Raw genomic sequence first — 21,898 nt, forward strand, 5'->3', positions numbered from 1 at the left:
GGTTTAATGTACATATCTCCCAAACCATTAAAGCTTTGAAGTTTGAACAAGACAAATCTATTCGACTCTTCTTAAGACTGTGTAAAAATAGGTGAAATCGGATGATAACCCCGCCCAATTCTCATACAACGATTTTGTTAAAAACAACTGAAAGTTTCATAACTTCAAATTTTACATCCGGGATGGTACAAGAGCTGTTTTTAATCGATGTCAAAAATTACGATAGGCGTGGCAGCGCCCACTTTTGATGAAATAACACATCTCGGAACCTGCCCAACCGATTTAAATCAAATTCGGTGCATAAAAATATTATTTGTATTTTACAACTTGAAAATGATCGAAACCGGACGCAACCACGCCCCTTTCCCATATAGCAGAATATTAAATTTCATATGATTCTAACACTTCTCAGTATCAATGAATATATTCAGATAAAATATTCCACAAATATTACCTTTGGTATGTCATTTGAAGTGTAAAATTGTCAAAATCAGACCATAACTGTTCATGTCCCCAGTTACATATTATATTATTGCAAATCGGAGAAAGTCTCTTTCTGATAATGTATGCCTGTGCCAATGAAAATGAGAGCGTGTCTTTTTCTAATGACAGCGTATCCCTGTTCATAAAACCATGACCTAGCCCACATATAACCAATAACAGGATTTTCGAACATCCGACAGATTTTACTCCATATATTGGTGATAGTATGTAAGGTACCTTAGTGAAACTCAGAGAGCATTTTATTCTGTTAATAGTACAAGTATGTAGTAATGCCAAAAATATGTGCCATTAGTCCGTGAATTATTCAAATTCCCAAATACTACATATAATTATTTTCGATTTATAAAAAATCTTATGTCGAACATGTCGGTCAGATTGTGAGTTATATATTTATAAAATTGCTTGACAATGTGTTCTCACGTATACCTTAGCAATTTCAAAACTAATGTGTGCCTGCTCATTAGTTGCTCGGGCCCCAATATACCCTTTATAATGGTTTCCGACTTCTCATCGGATTTTATGGTAAAACCATTCAGATTGGTCAAAATTTTTGATACTTTAATAAAATTGTCCGTTTGAATTTTTTTCCTTAAAAATTATGTGGGTTTACTGAGTATGAATGGAGTTGGAATTTCGATTCTCTGATTGACGTTTTCCACATTAACTCAATATGCTAAAATTAGCCTCTCCGATTAAGTTTATGTCAGATATGTATATCTCATTTGAGGATGATTTGAATATAAACATGGTTGACGCTAAAAACTAAGTGAGCCTATGACTTTCAATATAAGTTAATAAGTTACCAAATTTGTTTTTAATCTATTTACCAGTGCGTCGAACAATGAATGTTGAATTCTTTCGCAAAAATTTTAATATAAAGTTTCGCCAACACCTGAAAGTATTTCCCGGACCTTGGCATTTACATGTTGAAAGTGTATAAAATGTTCGGTTACACCCGCACTGAGCGCTTCCCTACTTGTTTTGTTTTCTATTCTTATTAGTTGTCTACCGAAATAAATATTTCGTAATTTTTACAGAAATTAGTTTAAAGTTATTTTCAGAATCTGCATTTGTTTATATAAAATGCTAGCGAACCAATTTCGGTTTATCTTATCAAACATTGCTAGTCTTCTTCTGAAATTCTACCATGTATTATACTTGTACATATCTATTTCCAAGCTGCGTAGGTGCGCTGGTACTTTTGGTACCTGACTTTGAACATTTCCGCATTTAAATGAGTCATACAAACAAATTTTAAACTTCATTATAATAAGATTTTGAATTCGTTTACTCCAAATTAAGTATTCTTTTCCTTGCAAATAGTTTGTACTTTGCCCAAAAGTTCCCAACAACTCGCTACTTGTGGCAAAACTATGCTAATACCTTATCTCTACTTTCTTGTTTTCAAGTGCGGAAATATTTGATACAAACTTATTTACTAGATCATGAAATTACTTGATATTTTATGGACTTAAAATAAAACTTTATTAGGTCTTTCTTAAATTGTATTTAATATGGCTTATCGCTTCTGTTTATATCGCATTTTATTTTCCTGGTGGGCATGAAGCATGGGCATTTCTGATAAGAAGCGCCACTAAATTGATAATATTCAAACAAAAATAGACGTATAAAAAATAATATAAAAATGTTTGAATCTATATAATTGATTTACCCAAAATATTTTGTTTATAATTAATCACAACTACTAAAAATATAAACAGACGAAAGAAATGAATATTATTGTTATTCTGTCTAGGCAAAAATCACAAACTAGCCAGGACAGATAACTTTCAAGTGTTTCCTGTTCATATTATCAGTAGCAGTTTTTTGAGTTCCGATTTGTAGAAACTGTTGGAAAAGACACAAACGAAAGGCATATGAGTTTTACACTGCAGACTCATTAAAAACTTGTTCACATAATATCGAACCAACGTATCTCAAAATAGAGACCAATAACATCTGTTAACAGCACAGTTGTGGCTAAGATCCTTGAGATGCATTCTAATATGGGCAACGAAACATCGTTCGAACACCTTGTAATTAATTTCCAGCTAATAACACAGGTCTGTAACAAAATTGTATGTGGATGTTTTCAACTGAACTATACGCATTTAAGTGTTCTAAGGCTAGGTTATTTTGCAAAATTGAAATTTTATTAAAAACGGCGTGTTTTTTGGCTGACTTGAAGAAATGCTTAGAATCACTTCCAATCCCGGAAAACAAAGAGGGTAAAGGATTTGGTGGATGGACCAATTGTGGCATTTTACTTCACCTTCAGTAAAACATAAATCAGTGGATTCCCCACTGTATTTTAACGCCTTACAATATTTACAAATTATTACCATTTTCACAATTGTTACCGATTTGTCGGCACAATAATCTATTGCCAGATCATAGTGATACGCAGCTCGTTCCAGGATGACATTATGTCTTGATCGCTCAATTTCATTATGTCATGTCGCTACGAACTCGTCAAACTCTAAACCTACCTACTTCATTGTCACTCTCTGAAAAACGCAATTCTGTCATAGAAATATGACTATTTTCTTGATCTGCCTCTATCTTGTCCGTAATTAAATGTATTTAATCAAAGTGAGAAAAGTTCTCGCGCACTTAGCAGTAAAGTATCACTATCACAAAAGATCAACACGGTCAAGCTGTGAGATATATTATTGCAATTCGGAGAGAGTCTTTATGATAATAGTATACCTGTGTGTCAAAAATATATTGAATCTAGTGAATACTTCTCTTAGTCCCAATATACCTTATAGAAATATTTTCAAACTTCTTGGTGACTTCATACCGCATATATTGGCCAATATGTGAGTTATCTCATTGAAAATGAGAGAGATGACTATTTTTTTCTTGTAGACAACAAAACTTGAAATGTCACTATTACAAAGCATCTGATGGTTGTCAAATATGAAACATTATGATTGTGTTCAGAAATTTAATTTGTGACAAAACTTAAAATTTATCTATCCACATAAAAATAAACTGATTTATAGTTAAAAACTGAAATGAGATAAAATCAAGTTTATTTTTGACCTCAGAATAAATATGTAGTTCGAAAGATATAAAAATTCTAAGAACTATTCTCTCAATATGTTTTTTGAACGACGAGAGACACATCAAAGGAAAAACGAAAGCAGCCAAGCACTTCCATATTTATTTACCTTTTAAACCATATCTGAATTTATATAAATAATTCAATATCAAAATTGGTTAAATCGGTCCAGCCGTTCTCGAGCTTTACTGAGACTAACTAAGAGCAATTAATTTTTATGTATGTATGTATAGTATATAGATTTTGAAATTTTTCACATTTTTTTTACATTTTAAACGATAAATATTTTTATAACAATCTACTATGTCAATGTCGATATTCGCCGTGGCCAACGCGCAAAGGACCATAAATCTTTCGCAGAACTTTTCTCTCGAAAACTCGCAACGTCGACTTATCAGTTTTTGTCATCATCCGAGCCTCTGCACCACATAGCAGAACGGGAATTCTGAGTGACTTATAGAGGTTGGTTTTTGTTCGTCGAGAGAGGACTTTACTTCTCAATTGCCTACTCAGTCCGAAGTAGCACCTGTTGGCAAGAGTTATCCTGCGTTGGATTTCCAGGCTGACATTGTTGGTGATGTTTACACTGGTTCCAAGATAAACGAAATTATCTACGAGTTCAAAGTTATGACTGTCAACAGTGACGTGAAGCCAAGTCGCGAGTGCGACGACTGTTTGTTTGATGACAGGAAATATATCGTCTTGCCCTCGTTTACTGCCAGACCCATTTGCTTTGCTTCCTTGTCCAGTCTGGAGAAAGTAGAACTAAGCGCGGGTGTTGAGGCCGATGATAACAATATCAGAGACCCATGAAATTTTATTAATATCGCTCTATTATTCAGCATAAAATACTTCGGATACTCCATAGCACCAAAGAGGTCGTGTATTTTGAGTTTAGATATTTTCAATGTGATTGGGATTTAATACTTCATCACATTCTCTCAAGAGGCACATTTTGAACCCTGAACTTCACTTTTCAATGAGTATATAACGAACTCAGGCATTTCGAAAGGACTAATTGCCAGTCAATGTTTATATACTATGGTATTAGTAACTAGATGCTGACGCTTTAACAGTTTTCATTTTCCGAAAACGTTACAGGAAATGATCGTGAGAGATATTCAAGGTAGAAATAGAAGTACTATACATATAGTATAACTCGATTATCTAGTCGACAAAATCTATTTGACAAATATTTCCACTCTACAAACCCAGGAAAATATAAACATTTCAATTGTTCAATCAAATAAATTCAGTTTAATGTTTTAAAATATAGTTTTTGTGACTAAAGTTTTGTATAAAAAATTAAAGACTAAGTGATAACTTAAATATTTGTTCGCGAAGGCATTTTCTTCATATTTCTGCAACTCCAATAACATCCCATGTCACCCGAAGACTTAGCAAGCGTTATTACCCGCGATGGTACTGACAATCCAATCATGATAGTAGGCAACACTGGCAAACGTGTCCGGATAACCGATAGCGCATGGTTCACCACCGTTGACAACACCAACTTGTACGTTATTGGCATCGACCAATGGGCCGCCAGAATCGTAGCTGCAAGAACCTTTACTCTCCTTAGTCGATGTGCAAATGTGACCATCGCCGACGAATTTTTGATTTTTGACCGAAGTCAAGCAAGTGGCGTGATCCAGATACTTCAAACTCACTTTATTCAGTTTGCTAACAGCATTACCCCAAGCTTTAAGGCTGCCCCAACCGCTGAGCACCACACTATCGCCGTCCTTCAGTGTATTACTCGTAGCCAATTCCACGGCTGCAGTGTTGCTATCGAACTCAATCGGTTTGCTCAGACGCACCAAGGCAATATCATTGTGATACGTTGGTTTATTGTAGAGACAATGTACTTTCACGTCTTCCACAGTGTATTCGCCGCCGGGCTTATTCCATTCCACAGTGCCAGTGACGATCTTCAGGTATTGTTTAGGCCAATCCATGCAATGCCCCGCTGTTAAGATCCATTCCGGTGCGACAATGGAACCACCGCACACAAACTCGCCGAAGGTGTTCTTTATGGCCACTTGGTAGGGTATTGCGGCCAGCGCCACTTCATCACCACCTACAATGCGACCTTGAATGGGTACGTTGTTTGGTGTCGCATTGATGCCACGCGCTTCACAATTTGTCCGGAGCGTTAAAACGCTGAAAAGTATGATTGCTACTTTAAACATTTTCCGTTACTTCGCGCTCACGTATGTTTACTTTAAGGTAACTGAATTTAGTTTGATTTGAAACAGTGGGATACTTTCACTTTTATAGCTAACATGTGGACTAAATTCAATACGGCTGATAAGGGATGTACTACTGTGTGCGCCACACTGATAATTTCTAGCGGAAGCATTCGCAAACGAATGCTCACTTTCTTATCGCATTCTACGAGCTTCCAACGAAACGGAACGTTGCTCAGCGGCAGTGGGCCACGCAGTTTGGTCTTCGCCTCTGCAGGTGCCAGGCGTGTTAGTATAGACCACACTGTTTGTTGTTGTTTAGACACAACCTTTCTTTTTAATCGCTTCGACTACTGATATGATCTCTAATAATTATGATTTGGAAAACAGTAATAAATAATAGACAGCTATTGATTAGTCATAACATCCATAAATTAGGCAATGACTAGGAGCTTATACGTAATGCTTTGAAAAATACACCAAGTTCTTAGAAAATAACTATGTATGAATGAAATTGCCCTAGATTGTGTACGTATTCACTTTGGACTTTGTATCTTTTGACTGAGTGGAAGGTAACCGCAATCATTTCTTGCTTTTAATCTTCCCAAACTTCATTTCAAGTACCGTTTGGTTTAATTTCAAATTAGCGCGAGTGTAATATATTTAAATATATGATTGTGATAAGTAAATTTTGAGACGTCTGGAATACAGAGCGATTAGGTGAAGTAGAATTTTTTGTCGAAGTTTTAATCGCATAGACGAACGCTATGGAAATACCACACCCGAAATCGATTTTGTCAAATTTCAGAATCTCAGAAACTTCACCTTTGGCATTGTCCAATTACTTAATAACAATACGTAATGGATTTCCCCATGCAAGTGAGAGAAAGAGAGAGCGGAGAGAATGTTTTACTACTTCTGAGTCACCACCAGGAAATACTGTACCGAAGTACTTACACGAATGGGCAGATAGGCTGTTTTTGAGTTTTCTTCTTCTTCTTCATTGCCGTAGACACCGCTAACGCGGTTATAGCCGAGTTAACAACAGTGCGCCAGTCTTTTCTTCCTTTTCGCCGCTTGGCACCAATTGAAGATTCCAAGTGTAGCCAGTTCCTTCTGAACTTGGTCTTTCCAACGGAGTGGAGGTCTTTTTCTTCCTCTGCTTCCCCCCGATGGATACTGCGTCGAATACTCTCAGAGCTAGAGTGTTTTCATGCATTCGGACGCCAAGACTTAACCAGCGTAGCCGCTGTCTCTTAATTCGCTGTACTATATCAATCTCGTCGTATATCTCGTACAGCTCATCGTTCCATCGACTACTGTATTCGCCGCTACCAATGCGCAAAATACCATAAATCTTCCGCAGAAACTATCACAAACTTGTAACGTCGACTCATCTGCACCATACAGCAGGCCGGGGATGAATGACTATTGGAGTTTGGTCTTTGTTCGTCGAGAGAGGAGTTTACTTCTCAAGTGCCTACACAGTCCTAAGTAACACCTGACACAAGAATCATTCTGCGTTGAATTTCGCTGCTCACGTTGTTGTTGGTGCCAACGCTGGTTACCAGATAGACCAAATTATCTACGACTTCGAAGTTATAGCTGTCAATAGTGACGTGGGAACCAAGTCACGAGTGCGACGACTGTTTGTTTGATCTAGAGAATCTCCTCTATCCGACCATACCCATTTTACTCCTGAAATCCTGGGGCGGTATACTTAAGTTTTCCCCAAAATCCCCACGTCAACTTTCGGGAAGATATCTCACCAATTAAAAAAGTTATGCATACAAGAACCTGATTTTGTGCGCTCAGCAGTATGCTACAGTGGCACGATATCAGCGATCCCGACAAATGAGCGGCGGCTTTCGTAGGAAAAAACGTGTACAAAATTCCATATCGATATTTCAAAAACTAAGGGACTACGTCGAATATATTCAAACCGATTGACATGGTTAAATCGTCTCCGGCTGAGCCTTAATGGGGTCTCCAACAATACCTTCGCGGCTAACTTAAGGGGTTACATGCGTTAACGGGTTTCAAAAAACGATTTTTTTATTGACTTAAATTTTCAAGTTTAACCGAGTAATAGTTTCGGAGATACGACCTTTAGAACTTGTGCGCTGGAACTCAAATCTTTAAATGCGTTTTTCTCGAAACTGTGTTTTTGAAGTCCGTTGGCAAGATTTCTCGAGAGCTACTAATCGATCTTCATAAAATGTTGCACAGGTTTTTGAGATACAATTCTTAAAGACTTGTTTTTCGATTATAACTATTTGAAAAGAAATGTCGCGAAATTTTAATTTTTTTGTAAAAATGTCTGCTAAAAATCCAATTCTCAGTTTTTTTTTCCTTTTCCAAATTCTAAGTTAAGGTTTTAACTGATTTTTTCATTTTTTCCACTTTAGAGGATCCTGTAAGGAGTTATCCTGCCAACGCTTGGTCAATGATTTTGTTGATCAGCTTAGCATAATTTTCCCTTTGGCAAGAACTGTTCGTAACGAGCATGTGCAAAAAGAATAGAGATTAGAGGCGACTAGTTGGTAACACAAAGTTCGAAATCAACAGAGAGTTCTGAGAAATCCGTTTACAATCATTTATGAATGTTTTATATATAAGACCCACTTTCGCAGGCCGCATTTGTATACACTTCTTCAAATTTACTAAATATATACTATATATACTATTTTATCTAGGCATGGAAATCTTGCAAAGTTCTGGCTTACCTTATCAGTTAGTCTGTAACTTTTTTTCTAGCACCAGACGAGCAACGGTCACGTACTTCTATTACCGCCATGTTAAATTTCTTTGTTTTTAGGGAAATTTCCATTATACACCTGCGGACAGTATTGTCGAAATCGCATGATTTAGTTAATCGATAAAGCAATTAATACATTCTAATTTAATCGGTTCTATTACTGAAATCTTTCTGATCTCCCGTTGAAATTCTTCTGTGCCCGTTTTTTAACTACTTTTAAATAGATAAGGATTTTTTCGGTACAAAGTTCATCGAATAGATCAATCAACATATACTCGTACAATTAACGAGCGTACATACATACATATATTTACACACACACCCTGCGAAATAAAACTTCAAACCAGTTAGTTCATGTTTTATTCATAGTTAATCCACAAACAATTGTAGATTTTAGAGTATCACTTTTACAAATTATGAATCACTATTTTGTTAAGTTTGCTGACAGCCATTTATGGTTGAGCGTATCCAGTCAGCATGATATGACATTTTAGCAAATACATCGGGAAAACCGCGACCACATGGTATACCCCAATTGCCGACACCGACCAGTTGTCCCTTCGCATTGACCAACGGACCGCCGGTGTCGCCATGACATGCGCCCTGGCCGACTGGCGATGTGGTACATAAATGTCCCATATCCACATCTTCCGAACCACCGTATGCACTACGACACTTCTCGTAGGGCAAATACTGCACGCTCAACTGCTGCAATGCATTAGGATAAGCTCCTCCTTCCACAGAGCTACCCCAACCGGTCATCGTAAGTGTTTCACCCTCCACCAATTCGTCCTCATCAGCGATTGTGATGTTCTGGGTCTTGTCATCGTAAGCGATCAGTGTGGCTAGCTCTAAGAGCGCGATATCATTATGATATAACGGTTTATCGAAATTGCAGTGCACATGAATTGCCGATACTGCGTACCACCATGCTTCGCCCATCCAATCATTGGTGCTGGTCACCACCATGATCCAACTCTTTTGTAGTCCACTGACGCAACTTGCCGCTGTCACCACAAATCGATCGTGTATGATCGCGCCACCGCAAAAGTGATTGCCGTAAAGGTTTTGTATGCTAACTTGCCAGGGAGATGATGCGGCGATAGCTTCTTGTCCGCCGACTATGCGTCCAGTCGCGCCAGCAGCACCACTGGCTTCGGTGGGTCGTGTGTTACGGTAACGTAATCCTTCGTAAGGTTCACCGTGCATACGTAGCGCATAGCTGCAAGTAACGGCTACGGCTACCAAAATGGTAAAAAATATGTTGAGTTTAGCAAAAAACCACATTCTGTTGCGAGTTATTTGCTGGATATCCAAATACAATCTGTTCTAAGTTTTGGATAGTACTTAAAATTTTATATTGTCGATACTACCAAAGTCATATATCTGGTATTTCTTATCTAACCGTTATGTTAATGGTTTTATTAATCAGCGATAATATCGTTTTTATCAGGTCCACAGTTTGGTATTTGGATAAGAATTATTGAAGGGAGCTTCAAGTAGTTTCGATCATAAATTCAATGCATTTAAACTTGATCGACGGAAGTTAAAAGTTTTGATAATAATTTTGGGCGATAAGATCAATATCTATAATGAATAAATGTATGCGTTTTTATGCGAGAGAGAGATGAACTGGTTCGGACCATCGCGTGCTCTATCAAAATTAGTTTAGTCAGAAACTTATTCCAATGGCAATGTACAAGTATTACTGAAATTAAACCCTTCGAACTTAGAGCATACGATAGAGCAAATTTTACCGCCAATATGACCTACAACAAGAAAAAAGTTAATTTCGATTGCACTTTCACAATTAGAAAATATTTCAAAGAAGAACTGGATATTTATTTCAGATCGATATCACAAAAACTGAGGGACTAGTTCGCATATATACAGACAGACAGACGGGTGGCTAAATCAACTCAGTTCAACATTCGGTTCATCATTTATGCAGAGAATTAAGCCACTTATGCTTTGAATAAAATGTCGGCCAAATGACCACCACGGCTCCGTTTTCATAACTCTCCACCCATTTACACCAATCTTCAATGAACCGGTATAGCGTTTGGGCTGGAATTTCGGTTATAGTTTGAGGATTTGACTTATCCCAATAGCAACAATTTTGATTGCTGACGAAGCCATTAAGCCAGAAAGATAAATTTTCGGCGAAGATATTTTACAGTTGCCACCGGAGAACGTGAATTTGGGTAATAATTGTGAAACGTGACATGACACTGAGCAACTTTGATTCAAACCGTAAACAAAGATGTCCTCCACAAGCTGTCAAAAACACGTCATCCCTATTAATAGCCGCTGTATATTTTAATGTGGGCTATGCCGTTTCGGTAATACATCCTGTTCAGAGTATAAAAAAGATCACGGAAGTAATTGATAGAAATTTATACTAAAAAGTTAGAACTACTTGATTGAAGGAGTATTTGTAAGTTTAACGACAGCCAATTCTACATTACGTGATTTGACATATTCTACCCAAAGGAAGAAAAATCCTTTTGACGTTCTAACCCTATCTGAATCATACTGACAACATTCGACAATTCATATAGCGGACAATCGACGTCTTGAACAAAGCTACAACCAATATCTGCATGAACTCTATCTCTCTCTCTCTCTATTTAAATGAAGAGCCCTCCCTACCTTGTTAAGAATTACTCTGTTTTACATAGTTTACTTACCAAAAATAATGAATAAAGTGTTTAGTTCTGAGTTTCGGGTACTACTAGTCCGTTCAACACAGCAATAAACCAATATTCACACATTTGTAAACATAGTATACATATATACAGGGTTTGTCCGGAAAGTAATAGGACTGATTTTCTTCCGCCGCGACTGTACTTCGAAGCGTGAGCGCAACGACTGCATTCGGTAGAGGGCATTCCTAGCTAATGACGAGCGGCTGGTCAGTTGTTTCCGAGCACCTGGAGAGTCAGGACAAACATTTTCGAGGGACGTGTTTCTGTGAGTGGTGCAAGCCGAAAATGCAGCGTTCGTTAGAGCAGAGGTACGCGATAAAATTCTATGTGAAACTCGGTAAATCTGCGACAGAGACGTTTGATATGATCAAGCAGGCTTACCCAGATGTTGCATTAGCAAGAAGTGGTGTGTTTCGGTGGCATCAGGCCTTTTTGAAGGTCCGGGAAGAGGTCGCTGATGAAGATCGTGCTGGGAGACGTGCGATTTCGACAAACACCGACAATGTGACTCGTGTGCGCAAAGTGTCAGACCGTCGACTATGTATTCGCTAGTTGTCCAGATGTTAAATTTATCAAAATATGTGAGGTTCATGACATTGTGATGGAACACTTGAATATGCGCAAGGTGCGCACGAAGATGGTCCCAAAAGTGCTCACTGACGACCAGAGATTGCGGCGAGTGGAAGTGTGCCAAGAAAATTTGATAATGTGTGAAAGTGACTCCCAATTTTTTAATAACGTAGTCACTGGTGACGAGTCAAGGATCTTTGAGTACAGTACCTGAAGAGGCCGATGAAAACCAAGCACTTTGAGACAACAAAGGGGATCCCAGCAGCATGCACCTCTGCTCTTAAGGTTATACCGGAGAATGCCTTCCGTGACGCCTTTAATGCTTGGAAATCGCGCTGCCGCGCTGCATCGACGCAGAAGAAGTTGTAGTTGTAACGATTAGTTAAATAATTTTTTTTTAAATCGACTCAGTTCTATTACTTTCCGGACAAACCCTCTATGTATGTATATATACTATTGTGCACTCCATTAACTCTGTTAGCATAGATAGGATTAGGAAAAGTACTAGTTTCATGTCGAAGATAAAAATATTGCCAAACTATTAAGCGCCTATTTCACAAATTTATACTTTTTGAAATATAATAAAATTTAGTACATATCTACGCCCAAGCAAAATATCATAAAATAATCACAAATTTTCTAAGAAGTGCCGTAACGAACAGTTTAATCTTTTTCAGAACTACTTGACCAATAAAATGACGCGGCAGACTTACTAAAATTTGTTTTATTATTGTTATTGTTTTTTTCCTTCAATATATATTGATAAAAGGTTGGCTTATTATCTTCGGCTTATCAGCGAAGCCAAAAATTACTACATATCTATCTCACTTCTGCAGTGGCTGACCATTTCTTGGACATTTTTGGATATCTTTTTGGACGCAGAATTGCAAAAACCCAACAAGTATAAATATAAATACCTACATTGTCGATAGACTTATTATCCCTACCTTATATGATACCAATTATGGGGTCAATAAAACCAAACGCTTTAAAGTAAGACCGTCTATGCCAGTTTATTGTTGGTAATTCTGATATTACAGCTTGGTACACAATAAACAAGTATTTGACCATAAATATAGGTGCATGCATATGGGGCTCGTAAACGATAAATTTATTATCTTCGAAGCAATAAGCTCCGGCGAACCCGATCACACTCCACTTACCATTAGACTGCATGAATTCCCGCATATAAAACTAAATTTCTAAATTTACTTAAGTCATATTTACTTATATTGTGTGTAGACCAGTAGCAGTTGGTGTCGCTAGTAAAAGTATTGCATGCAAGCGAAGCGTGTTAACATAATGTGGCAACCGTGTGGTTCAAGCGATGCCTACGCGCTTCTCTTCTTAGTTTGTCTCAGTATTGGTGGCGAATACACGCAGGCCCTACGTATACCACCTGAATATAGAAATTATGATGCCAATGAAAACAATGGCACATCAATTGAAGGTCGTATCGTGGGCGGTGTGGCGGTGGCGGAGGGTGCCGCTCCCTATCAAGTGCTAATCAAAACCATCTGGGATTCACATGTTTGTGGTGGTGCCATCTTATCAGAGCGTTGGATACTCACCGCTGGCCATTGTGTGGAAGATTTTCCACTAGAATCATTACGTATTGTTGTTGGCACGAATAAATGGAGTCAACCGGGTGCCACATTCCGACCGGAGCTCGCCTACCGTCACTGTCGTCAAGATATGCCGATGTATCAAAATGATATTGCTGTGGTGCGTCTCAACGGCACCATCACATTTAATAATGTCACACAACCGATTGAGTTGCATACGCAACCACTTAATGCTGGCGATCTTGTTGCAATGACGGGCTGGGGTAGTCCGCTGTTGAACCAGCCGAATACGGAGTTGCTGCAAACACAAAACTTTACGGTTGTCTCCCGCGCGGAGTGCTTAGAGCGTTGGGAGAATCACGAGGGTGTTGGTTATGGACACATTTGCACATTTAGTAGAGAGGGTGAGGGCGCTTGCAATGGCGACTCGGGCGGTCCGATAGTTTATAAGGGGAAGTTGGTTGGTTTGGTTAATTGGGGTGCACCCTGTGCGAGAGGCAAGCCGGATATGCATGCGAGTGTCATATACTATCGGGACTTCATTGAACGTTCGTTGGAGCAATGTACGCGACAGCGGGCATAACGGTCTTTTTGCGACGAAAAGTGGCTGTGATTTTTTAGTTTTTAAAAATTATTTCACAATTATAATAAATATCATTTTGATTCATGTAAGTATATCGAAATATTTTTGTTGTGATGCTGATGTGTTTAAAATTAGCGTCTGAGTTTTAGTTTTTTATACTTTATTTTTCTATCTTCTTTTTCTGTTGGGTTTGAGTAAGTGCTCCTCCCTCATTGGTAAATGCTATTCTCAGTAGCTAATTTAATTTATAATGTATTATATAACATCTTAATCATTGGATACTAAAAGCTTTATGCACTCGTCAGCGGCGATCCTGCATGCTTTCTGTGACTAGGCTGGGATCAGTCGGACGTTTGATCTTTGTGTAGAAACTGGAGATCAGCAAAACCTCTCTTCTATTGAGTTGAAATTTTATTTAGGAGCGGTTAAGATATTTAATCCAGAGAAAATTAAATAGTTCGGAGAGGAGTATTGTTAATATCCAACGAATACTGTGGGTAGTCTACTATATTACACATAAAGCGCCAACATTACTGCTGACGGGACGTCGGTCGATGATTATGACGTCAAAACAGTCCAACAATCTAGCAAATGGCGTTCCGAAAAACCCACGTCAAAGTCGGAAAAAACAATGTTATTTTTCCTTTTCTTTGATTACCTTGGTGTAGCTCACCTTGAACACGTTCCACCAGGTCAAATGGTCAATACGGAATAATATTTGGTCTTTTTGAGGCGTATACGTGAAGCAATTCGTCGTAAACGACCGGAGTTTTGTGCAGAAAAGTCATGATTTTATACCCCGATAATGCGCCGTTATATTCTAGCGTGACTGTGACTGACTTTTTAGCCAAACACGTAATGAGAGACACCGCTCAGTTAACGTATTTGTCAAATTTGGTTCCCAGTGATTTGATTGAGTCTGCTAACAGCCAGCCATTATTGTAGAAATCCTTTTTGAAATTAGTTAGAAAATTAGATCGGCCACAGGAACTGAGATGTGTAAGAATTTTTCAGGAAATTTCGGAATGTATCTTTATTGAAAAAGGACAGGAGAAAGAGGAGAGCACCAATATAAAGAAAAGCCCAAGTCTTTGAAAAATATATAATTTTTATACCCTCAACACCATGAAGACTGTAAAAAATTTATACTTCAATTATCAGCATGACGAGTTGAGTTGATTTAGCCATGTCCGTCTGTCTGTATGTACGAATTAGTCCCTAAGTTTGAGATTGAGGTCTAAAATTTTGACTCGTTTTCTCCTCAAGAAGCTACTCATTGGTCGGAAACTCCGATATCGGATTACTATGTCTCGGAGCTGCCATACAAACTGACAGCTCAAAACCAAGTTCTTGTAAGTTTTATTTTATGTTTGTTAAGGTGCTTCGGTGCAACCGAAATGAACGTTTTTCTTTTTTGAGTCAAGTTTCCTTTTTGTTCTAAATAAAAATATCGACTGCAAGACCACTTAAGTCCCTAAAATAGAATATAATATTTAATGAACTTAACCGTATTTTAATTCTATTAAAGTTGAATTTCTTTTACTCGAATCACAATACTTGACTAGAAAACTTCGAGTTTGATTTCTATTGCCAATTCAAGAGTTCGAGTAATGGAAAACTTAGAGTTATGGAAATTCAACTGTGATTAAAACTCTGAAGAATTAATTATAGAAAAACCGGCTGAGAGCGTGTATTTCCCTTTTTTTTGATCCTGTCAAGTTACAAGAGTATGAAATGTTCGGTTACACCCGAACTTAGCTCTTCCTTACTTTTTTTTTATTGCTTGTTGGGTAGATAAATTCACTACCGATAGGTGTATGTATGTATGCAATTGTGTGCTTGTGTATAGAGTTACATTTTATCGAAATTTGGATATAATTCCACGGCCATAAATGAGCAGTACAAAATGAGATAAATCGGTGTAAGCACCAGCGGTTTTTCCACTCAGTCACTTCGCTCAACTCAAGCTATTCAAACGCTTGTCCGATTCGGTGGGCGAAAGTCAAAGTCCAAATTCAGTAAAAATAACTCCAAAATGCATTTGCGGCGCATAATTTCGATATTACTCCTCTACATTATCGTCACAACGACGGCTAAGCGCTTGATCAAGCCCAGTGAGCGTCTGTTAGCGCGTCAGAATGTAAATGCCAGCGCTCAGCAGGAAGGACGCGTCGTTGGCGGCACAAATGCCGATCCAGGATTCGCTTCATATCAAATATCCATACAAGGCCAATATAACGGACATTGGTGTGGTGGCAGCATAATCGACAAACAATGGATAATAACCGCGGCACATTGCATTGATGGCTACAATCCGCCTTATCTGCGCATCATAACGGGCACTGTGGAGTGGGATCAACCGCGCGCTATCTATTACGCCGACGAGTTTTATACACACTGTAACTACGATAATCCAGATTTTGCCAATGATATTGGACTCATACATTTGAATGATTCCATCGTGTTCGATCAATATACGCAAGCGATACCATTGGCGTCGAAGCCGTTAGAGGACAACGCTGAAGCTATACTCACCGGTTGGGGTGACATGGCCTTCGGTGGTCCGAGCACAAATATATTGCAGAAACTCACATTACGGCACATGAGTCACAAGCGCTGTGCGGAAGTATATGAGGATGAGGGGATACTCGATGTGGGTCACATCTGCACATTCACCAAAGAAGGTGAAGGTACCTGTAGCGGTGACTCTGGTGGTCCTTTGATTAGTGGCGGTGAACTGGTCGGCCTCGTTAATTGGGGCCGGCCGTGTGCTGTGGGCTATCCAGATGCATATGCAAGTGTTTACTTCTATCGTGATTGGATACGTCGCGTCATGTCGGGCACATGCAAGACATGCCACTGTGAAGCTAGTAATTATCCTACATTTGGGAGTAAAAAATAAATACTGAAAAATTTTAATAAAATATACTCACTCAGTAGAGAGTTGTGTTAAATGTTTTGAGTATTGGTGTTTTGATATTTTTTTTAAATTTCTGGTAATTAATTGGTTAAAAAACAAGGTTAAAAGTTAACCTCAGTTGCACTGAAGTCATAATAACGTTCAAACGTACATTTTATTATAGCATAAAGTAGTATAGAAATATTCTTAGCTTGCATTTTATTGGTCAGTTTATGGCAGCTATATGCTATAGTGGTTCAATCTAAAAAATTGGAAAATTATAGCGCTACTTTGGACAACAATCTGTCCCAAATTTCTTGAAGATATCTTGTGAAATAAATAAGTTGTTCATATAAAAATCTGATTTTTATTATTTAATTTTTCCGTGAGTACCTTCTTAGAAAGAAAAGACCGTGTGCAAAATTTCAGACCATTATCTCGAAAACTGAGGAACTAGTTTGGGTATATAGACTACAAAATTGAAAGCCAAATTTGATTAAATCACTCCTTCCATAGAAATTTTATGTGCCATCTTTTCTCAAGTCTCTCACAGCTTTCTCATTATCCATAGACCGTAACTCTTTACACATGATTTTTAGTCAAAACATCTGACAGTCTTAGGGAATCAGTTAAGTTCAGTAATTTTCCACAAAAAGTCAGAGACCCTTTGTATTTGAAAGCCAAGTACTAGAGATATTTGGGAATTATTTGAAATTTTTCAGGAGGCACGCCATAATCAACAAATTGGATTTAGAAAACCAAGTATATAAACAAATAAAACACTCAGTGTCAAGTCATTGGTATATTTTAGGTACGTGAGCTATATTCAATTTATCCAAAGGATGCTTAACAAACACATGATGCTGTTGTTCGAAACAGAACTCAACATCAAGGCCCGTTCATACATTTTCGACAAAATAAAACGAAACAATGAGGCCCGCATCTCAAAATCCTCATAAATTCCTTAGATGCACACAAATACATAGAGCTACGAAAACCCGATTATATTATAACCAGTTATAACTAGTCAGGTTTGGGATCATATAGCAAAAACCCTGACTATGAGCTATATAAATATTTAAGATATAAATTACATGCTCCTTGAGTTCCGCCATATTTTATTTTATCATTCCTTAATATAATAAAGGTGATTTGATAGAAAACCCGAGATAAACAGTTATGATTCCGGACACTCTTACCCGTTGTAAACAATGTTCTACTTTGAAAGAAAACAATATGGACGAGGACCATATCTCTTATTCTATTCTAAAAAAGAGACAAAAAATAGATGTACGCTTATAACAAAGCTCACAGCCACTTCAAACAAAAACTATTATTATTTTATTATATTACTTTATTTTTTTTTTTTTAATTTTCTTATTGAGTCCTCTCATTGATTTTCAATCACATCTTCAATATTATTTTAGCAATAACTCATTCAACTAAAACATTTCGTAGTACCGCTCGTTACACGACGGATCCAATCCGTATAGAAATAGGTACTCGCGTGCGCATCTGGATAGCCGACGGCGCAGGGCATACCCCAGTTAACTAAACCGACCAATTTTCCATCGTTCACCAAAGGACCACCCGAATCGCCATGACACGCACCTTCGCCATACTTCGTATATGTGCACATGTGTCCCACATCCACATCTGGATCGTCATCGTGCATTTCTTTGCAACTTTTATGTGGTAAATATTTTAAGTAAACAATCTGCAGATTGTCGGGTGTATCACCGTACAATTCAGTTGAACCCCAACCCGTCAATATGACCTCATCGCCTTCCGTCATCTGCTCCGTCGGCAACGCTATGGGTTGGGTTCTATCGTTGAACACAATAGATGAGTTCAATCGTATCAACGCGATATCATTGTGGCTGCTCGGATTGTTGTAGCGACAGTGTATATGTATGGAGCTGGCATAATAAGTGGCGTTCGGCTTCTGCCATTCGACGGTGCCTGTAGCGACCATTATATTCTCGGGATCTCTATTGGCAAGACAATGTCCGGCAGTTGCGATCCAATTCTCGTTGATTATGGCGCCACCACAGAAATGATAGCCATACCAGGTTTGTAAAGACACCTGATACGGTGCCTGACCTAAAGTGGCATTAGTTCCTCCTACTACACGACCCTCAAACGCACCTTTTACGTAATTCTTTGGATACTTGATTAATTTGGCCTCGGCGTGGGCACACAAAAGTAGTGCGAGTAAAAGAAATACCTTCATGGTGTATAGCTATAACGTTTATAATGAAAGTTTATTTAACTGGTCATTAGAAAACTTTGGATAAACCTGATAATACGTAAATTAAAAACTTATCTTTAGATATCACTAACAAAATTTTATCGTTGAACTCATAATTTGGATAATAAAATTTATGGATTTTAATGTGCGGAAGGCGAAACAAAAACATACAAAAATTGCATGTGGCACTGAGTCAGCTGATGTTTTGATATTCATATTTCCTATGAGAGATAATGTATACTTAAATTACGAGGAGGGAAGCGTCAATTGGCGTCATTAAAGGCTTGGGATTTCATTTTGTTAGTAAATAATTGACTGAAAACAAGTAAAGAAAGGCTAATTTCGGGTGTAACCGAACATTTTACACTCTCGCAGTTTACAAGGGCCAAAGCAGGGGAAATACTTTCAGGCGTTGGAAAAGCTTTATTTTAACATAAGGCTAAGAAGACTAAATGTAATATCTTGAGTATATGAAGAAAAGATTAACCAGGCATCCATTATTGACCCCCATAAACAGCTAAAAGTTAGCAATAAAGTCGGAAATCATAACTTCGGACATATTTGGGCTACGAGAAGGTCTGGACCGACTGCGTTAACTTGTGATATTACACCACTATATTCCGGAGAGTCCTTGCACTCTTGTAAAACTGACCCACATATGTGTCATAAAGTCTGCTAACATAACCAAAATCATTATTTGTAGAACGTATGATAGCTGAGACACTTATTGACCAGTTTTAACCATTTTCAGCATTAAAATATAGTATGCGTTTGCTTAATTTTGATATCTTATCTAATATAAGGACTGATTTATACGGTATAAAACCAACTCGAAGTTTGAAATCCTTATATTATATATATGGCATTACTCCTTGACCTGATATGATAGATTTTTGGTATTGCAACATTTTATTACCAGAAGAAGTTATAATTATCATTAAGAAACCTTGCAGGTTGACTGGTATATACTGCATAAAGTCAACCGGAAGTTCGAAAACTTTTATATTAGATAAAGAAAAGACCATCTTTGAATTAAAATAAGATATCATCAGCTATAGACACAGACGTCCACATACACGGTATCAGGAGGCTTAAATAATAATGAACTGTTTATCAAAAATTTTACACTTGAGATAGCATCTAATAAATCTTTCTATTTGTGCAAAGTGTTAAGCCAGCATATCGTTTGGTGTGTGATTTGTATACGAAGAATCATATGGAAATTAAAATTGTGTTATATTGGAACAGTCTTGAGTCCAAAGAAGTATCATCGAACTCTAGACCTGGAGCAGTCGAATGAAATCTTTGGCATCAGATGATGACCAATTTGAAGTAACAATATGGTTGTCTTGTTGCCTTTGATTACAGAGTCTACTCCAATGTTTTGGATCATTATCTTCTTAGAGTATACAATAATAGTTATTTTTGTCATAAAGCATTTCAGCTGTCTTTACTAAACCCTTAACAAAAAATGTTATTATTCCAACGGCGTTCAAGTTTTCTGTGAAGCACCACAAAACCACATATCCATGAGAAGACAAACATTTCGAAACATTTGAGGTATTTAAGACTCCTTTGAAAATTTGCCCATTTCATAGACAGGTATAAAGAGCTGAACAATACAAAAATTGGTTGATGATTTCCTCTGCTCAATGACGCCTTTTTATACTCCTGAAACATGTTGATACAGAGAACTATATAATAGTTTTGTTCACTTAACGGTTGTAAGTAACTCTTAAAACTAATCGAGATAGATATAGGGGTATATATACAGGGTTTGTCCGGAAAGTAAGAGGACTGATTTTCTTCCGCCGCGACTGTACTTCGGAGCGTGCGCGCACAGACTGGATTCGGTGGAGGGCGTTCCTAGCTAATGTTCGAGCGGCTGTTCAGTTGTCTCCGAGTACTTGGAAACTCAGGAGCAACTCGGTAAATCTGCGACAGAGACGTTTAATATGATCAAGCCGGCTTACTCAGATGTTGCTTTTGCAAGAAGTGGTGTGTTTCGGTGCCACCAGGCCTTTTTGGAGGGCAAGTGGTTGTTGATGAAGACCGGAAGAATGAGCAAATCCAAAGTGAAAACGATGCTGATTGTCTTTTTTGACATCAAAGGCATCGTCCATCATGAATTTATTCCTCCTGGACAAACCGTCAACGCCAAGTTCTACTTGGAAGTCCTCAAGAGACTCAAAGGAAGGGTCAATCGGGTCCGACAAGATATCGCAGCCGATTGGAAGTTGCACCATGACAACGCCCCGGCTCACACCGCCTTTTTTGTGAACAGCTACCTAACCAAGGCCGGCATCCCACCGCTTCGGCAGCCGCCCAACTGCCCAGTTGTGGCCCCCCGGACTATTTTTGTTTCCTTCCAAGCAGCATGCACCTCGGTTCCCAAAGCGATTCCCGGGGGAAGGTGCCATAACTAAGCACTAATCTAAGATATAATACTCTAGTGCGGCAAAAGGAATCGCAGTAGCAAGGGCAACAAATTTTGAAAAATTGGGCAATTGGACAATCAAGATTGTTTAGCGCAAATATTACAAGAACTCCTACCAACTTCCATACCGTTGGATGAAATCGAAAGATAACCCATATCTTCCTATATAACGGTACTGTTAACGACTACTAAAAGCGCGATTAATCAGTAACTAATTATGGCAGAGACAATAAATTTTACCTCCGAGATGGTGTGAGAAGGATTTATGGGAGCCGGTCTGTAAACTTAACGATGGAGATGGCATCACATATCGACCAGAGCGACTGATTTCGACTAAATTTAATACATGACATTTTTCTCATTTTCC

The 21,898-nt window shown here is 38.1% G+C and overlaps 5 protein-coding genes across 5 annotated transcripts; 2 read left to right on the top strand and 3 right to left on the bottom strand.

The window, feature by feature from the left end:
- Window positions 1–4,805: 4,805 nt before the first annotated feature.
- Window positions 4,806–5,799, bottom strand: LOC126755731 (chymotrypsin-2). Its single transcript, XM_050468478.1, has one exon. It carries the CDS (start codon window positions 5,761–5,763, stop codon window positions 4,969–4,971), a length of 795 nt encoding a protein of 264 aa, XP_050324435.1. The 5' UTR covers window positions 5,764–5,799; the 3' UTR covers window positions 4,806–4,968.
- A 3,066-nt stretch (window positions 5,800–8,865) lies between these two features.
- On the bottom strand, window positions 8,866–9,854 carry LOC126757249 (chymotrypsin-2-like). The gene has a single exon (XM_050471012.1). It carries the CDS (start codon window positions 9,803–9,805, stop codon window positions 8,951–8,953), a length of 855 nt encoding a protein of 284 aa, XP_050326969.1. The 5' UTR covers window positions 9,806–9,854; the 3' UTR covers window positions 8,866–8,950.
- Window positions 9,855–13,095: 3,241 nt separating this feature from the next.
- LOC126761704 (chymotrypsin-1) lies at window positions 13,096–13,963 on the top strand. The gene has a single exon (XM_050478070.1). It carries the CDS (start codon window positions 13,099–13,101, stop codon window positions 13,942–13,944), a length of 846 nt encoding a protein of 281 aa, XP_050334027.1. The 5' UTR covers window positions 13,096–13,098; the 3' UTR covers window positions 13,945–13,963.
- Window positions 13,964–15,903: 1,940 nt separating this feature from the next.
- Window positions 15,904–16,903, top strand: LOC126755686 (chymotrypsin-1). The gene has a single exon (XM_050468436.1). The coding sequence runs from the start codon at window positions 15,980–15,982 to the stop codon at window positions 16,844–16,846; it is 867 nt and encodes a 288-aa protein (XP_050324393.1). The 5' UTR covers window positions 15,904–15,979; the 3' UTR covers window positions 16,847–16,903.
- Window positions 16,904–18,210: 1,307 nt separating this feature from the next.
- LOC126755840 (chymotrypsin-2-like) lies at window positions 18,211–19,076 on the bottom strand. Its single transcript, XM_050468559.1, has one exon. The coding sequence runs from the start codon at window positions 19,074–19,076 to the stop codon at window positions 18,282–18,284; it is 795 nt and encodes a 264-aa protein (XP_050324516.1). The 3' UTR covers window positions 18,211–18,281.
- Window positions 19,077–21,898: the final 2,822 nt, after the last annotated feature.

Source organism: Bactrocera neohumeralis, chromosome 2 (genome assembly GCF_024586455.1).
Source record: "Bactrocera neohumeralis isolate Rockhampton chromosome 2, APGP_CSIRO_Bneo_wtdbg2-racon-allhic-juicebox.fasta_v2, whole genome shotgun sequence".
In the NCBI taxonomy this organism is placed as follows: Eukaryota; Metazoa; Arthropoda; class Insecta; order Diptera; family Tephritidae; genus Bactrocera; species Bactrocera neohumeralis.

What these genes read in the sequence shown, in the direction of transcription:
- LOC126755686 (XM_050468436.1), top strand. Translation starts at nt 15,980, where the DNA reads ATGCATTTGCGGCGCATAATTTCGATATTACTCCTCTACATTATCGTC.
- LOC126761704 (XM_050478070.1), top strand. Translation starts at nt 13,099, where the DNA reads ATGTGGCAACCGTGTGGTTCAAGCGATGCCTACGCGCTTCTCTTCTTA.
- LOC126755840 (XM_050468559.1), bottom strand. Translation starts at nt 19,076, where the DNA reads ATGAAGGTATTTCTTTTACTCGCACTACTTTTGTGTGCCCACGCCGAG.
- LOC126757249 (XM_050471012.1), bottom strand. Translation starts at nt 9,805, where the DNA reads ATGTGGTTTTTTGCTAAACTCAACATATTTTTTACCATTTTGGTAGCC.
- LOC126755731 (XM_050468478.1), bottom strand. Translation starts at nt 5,763, where the DNA reads ATGTTTAAAGTAGCAATCATACTTTTCAGCGTTTTAACGCTCCGGACA.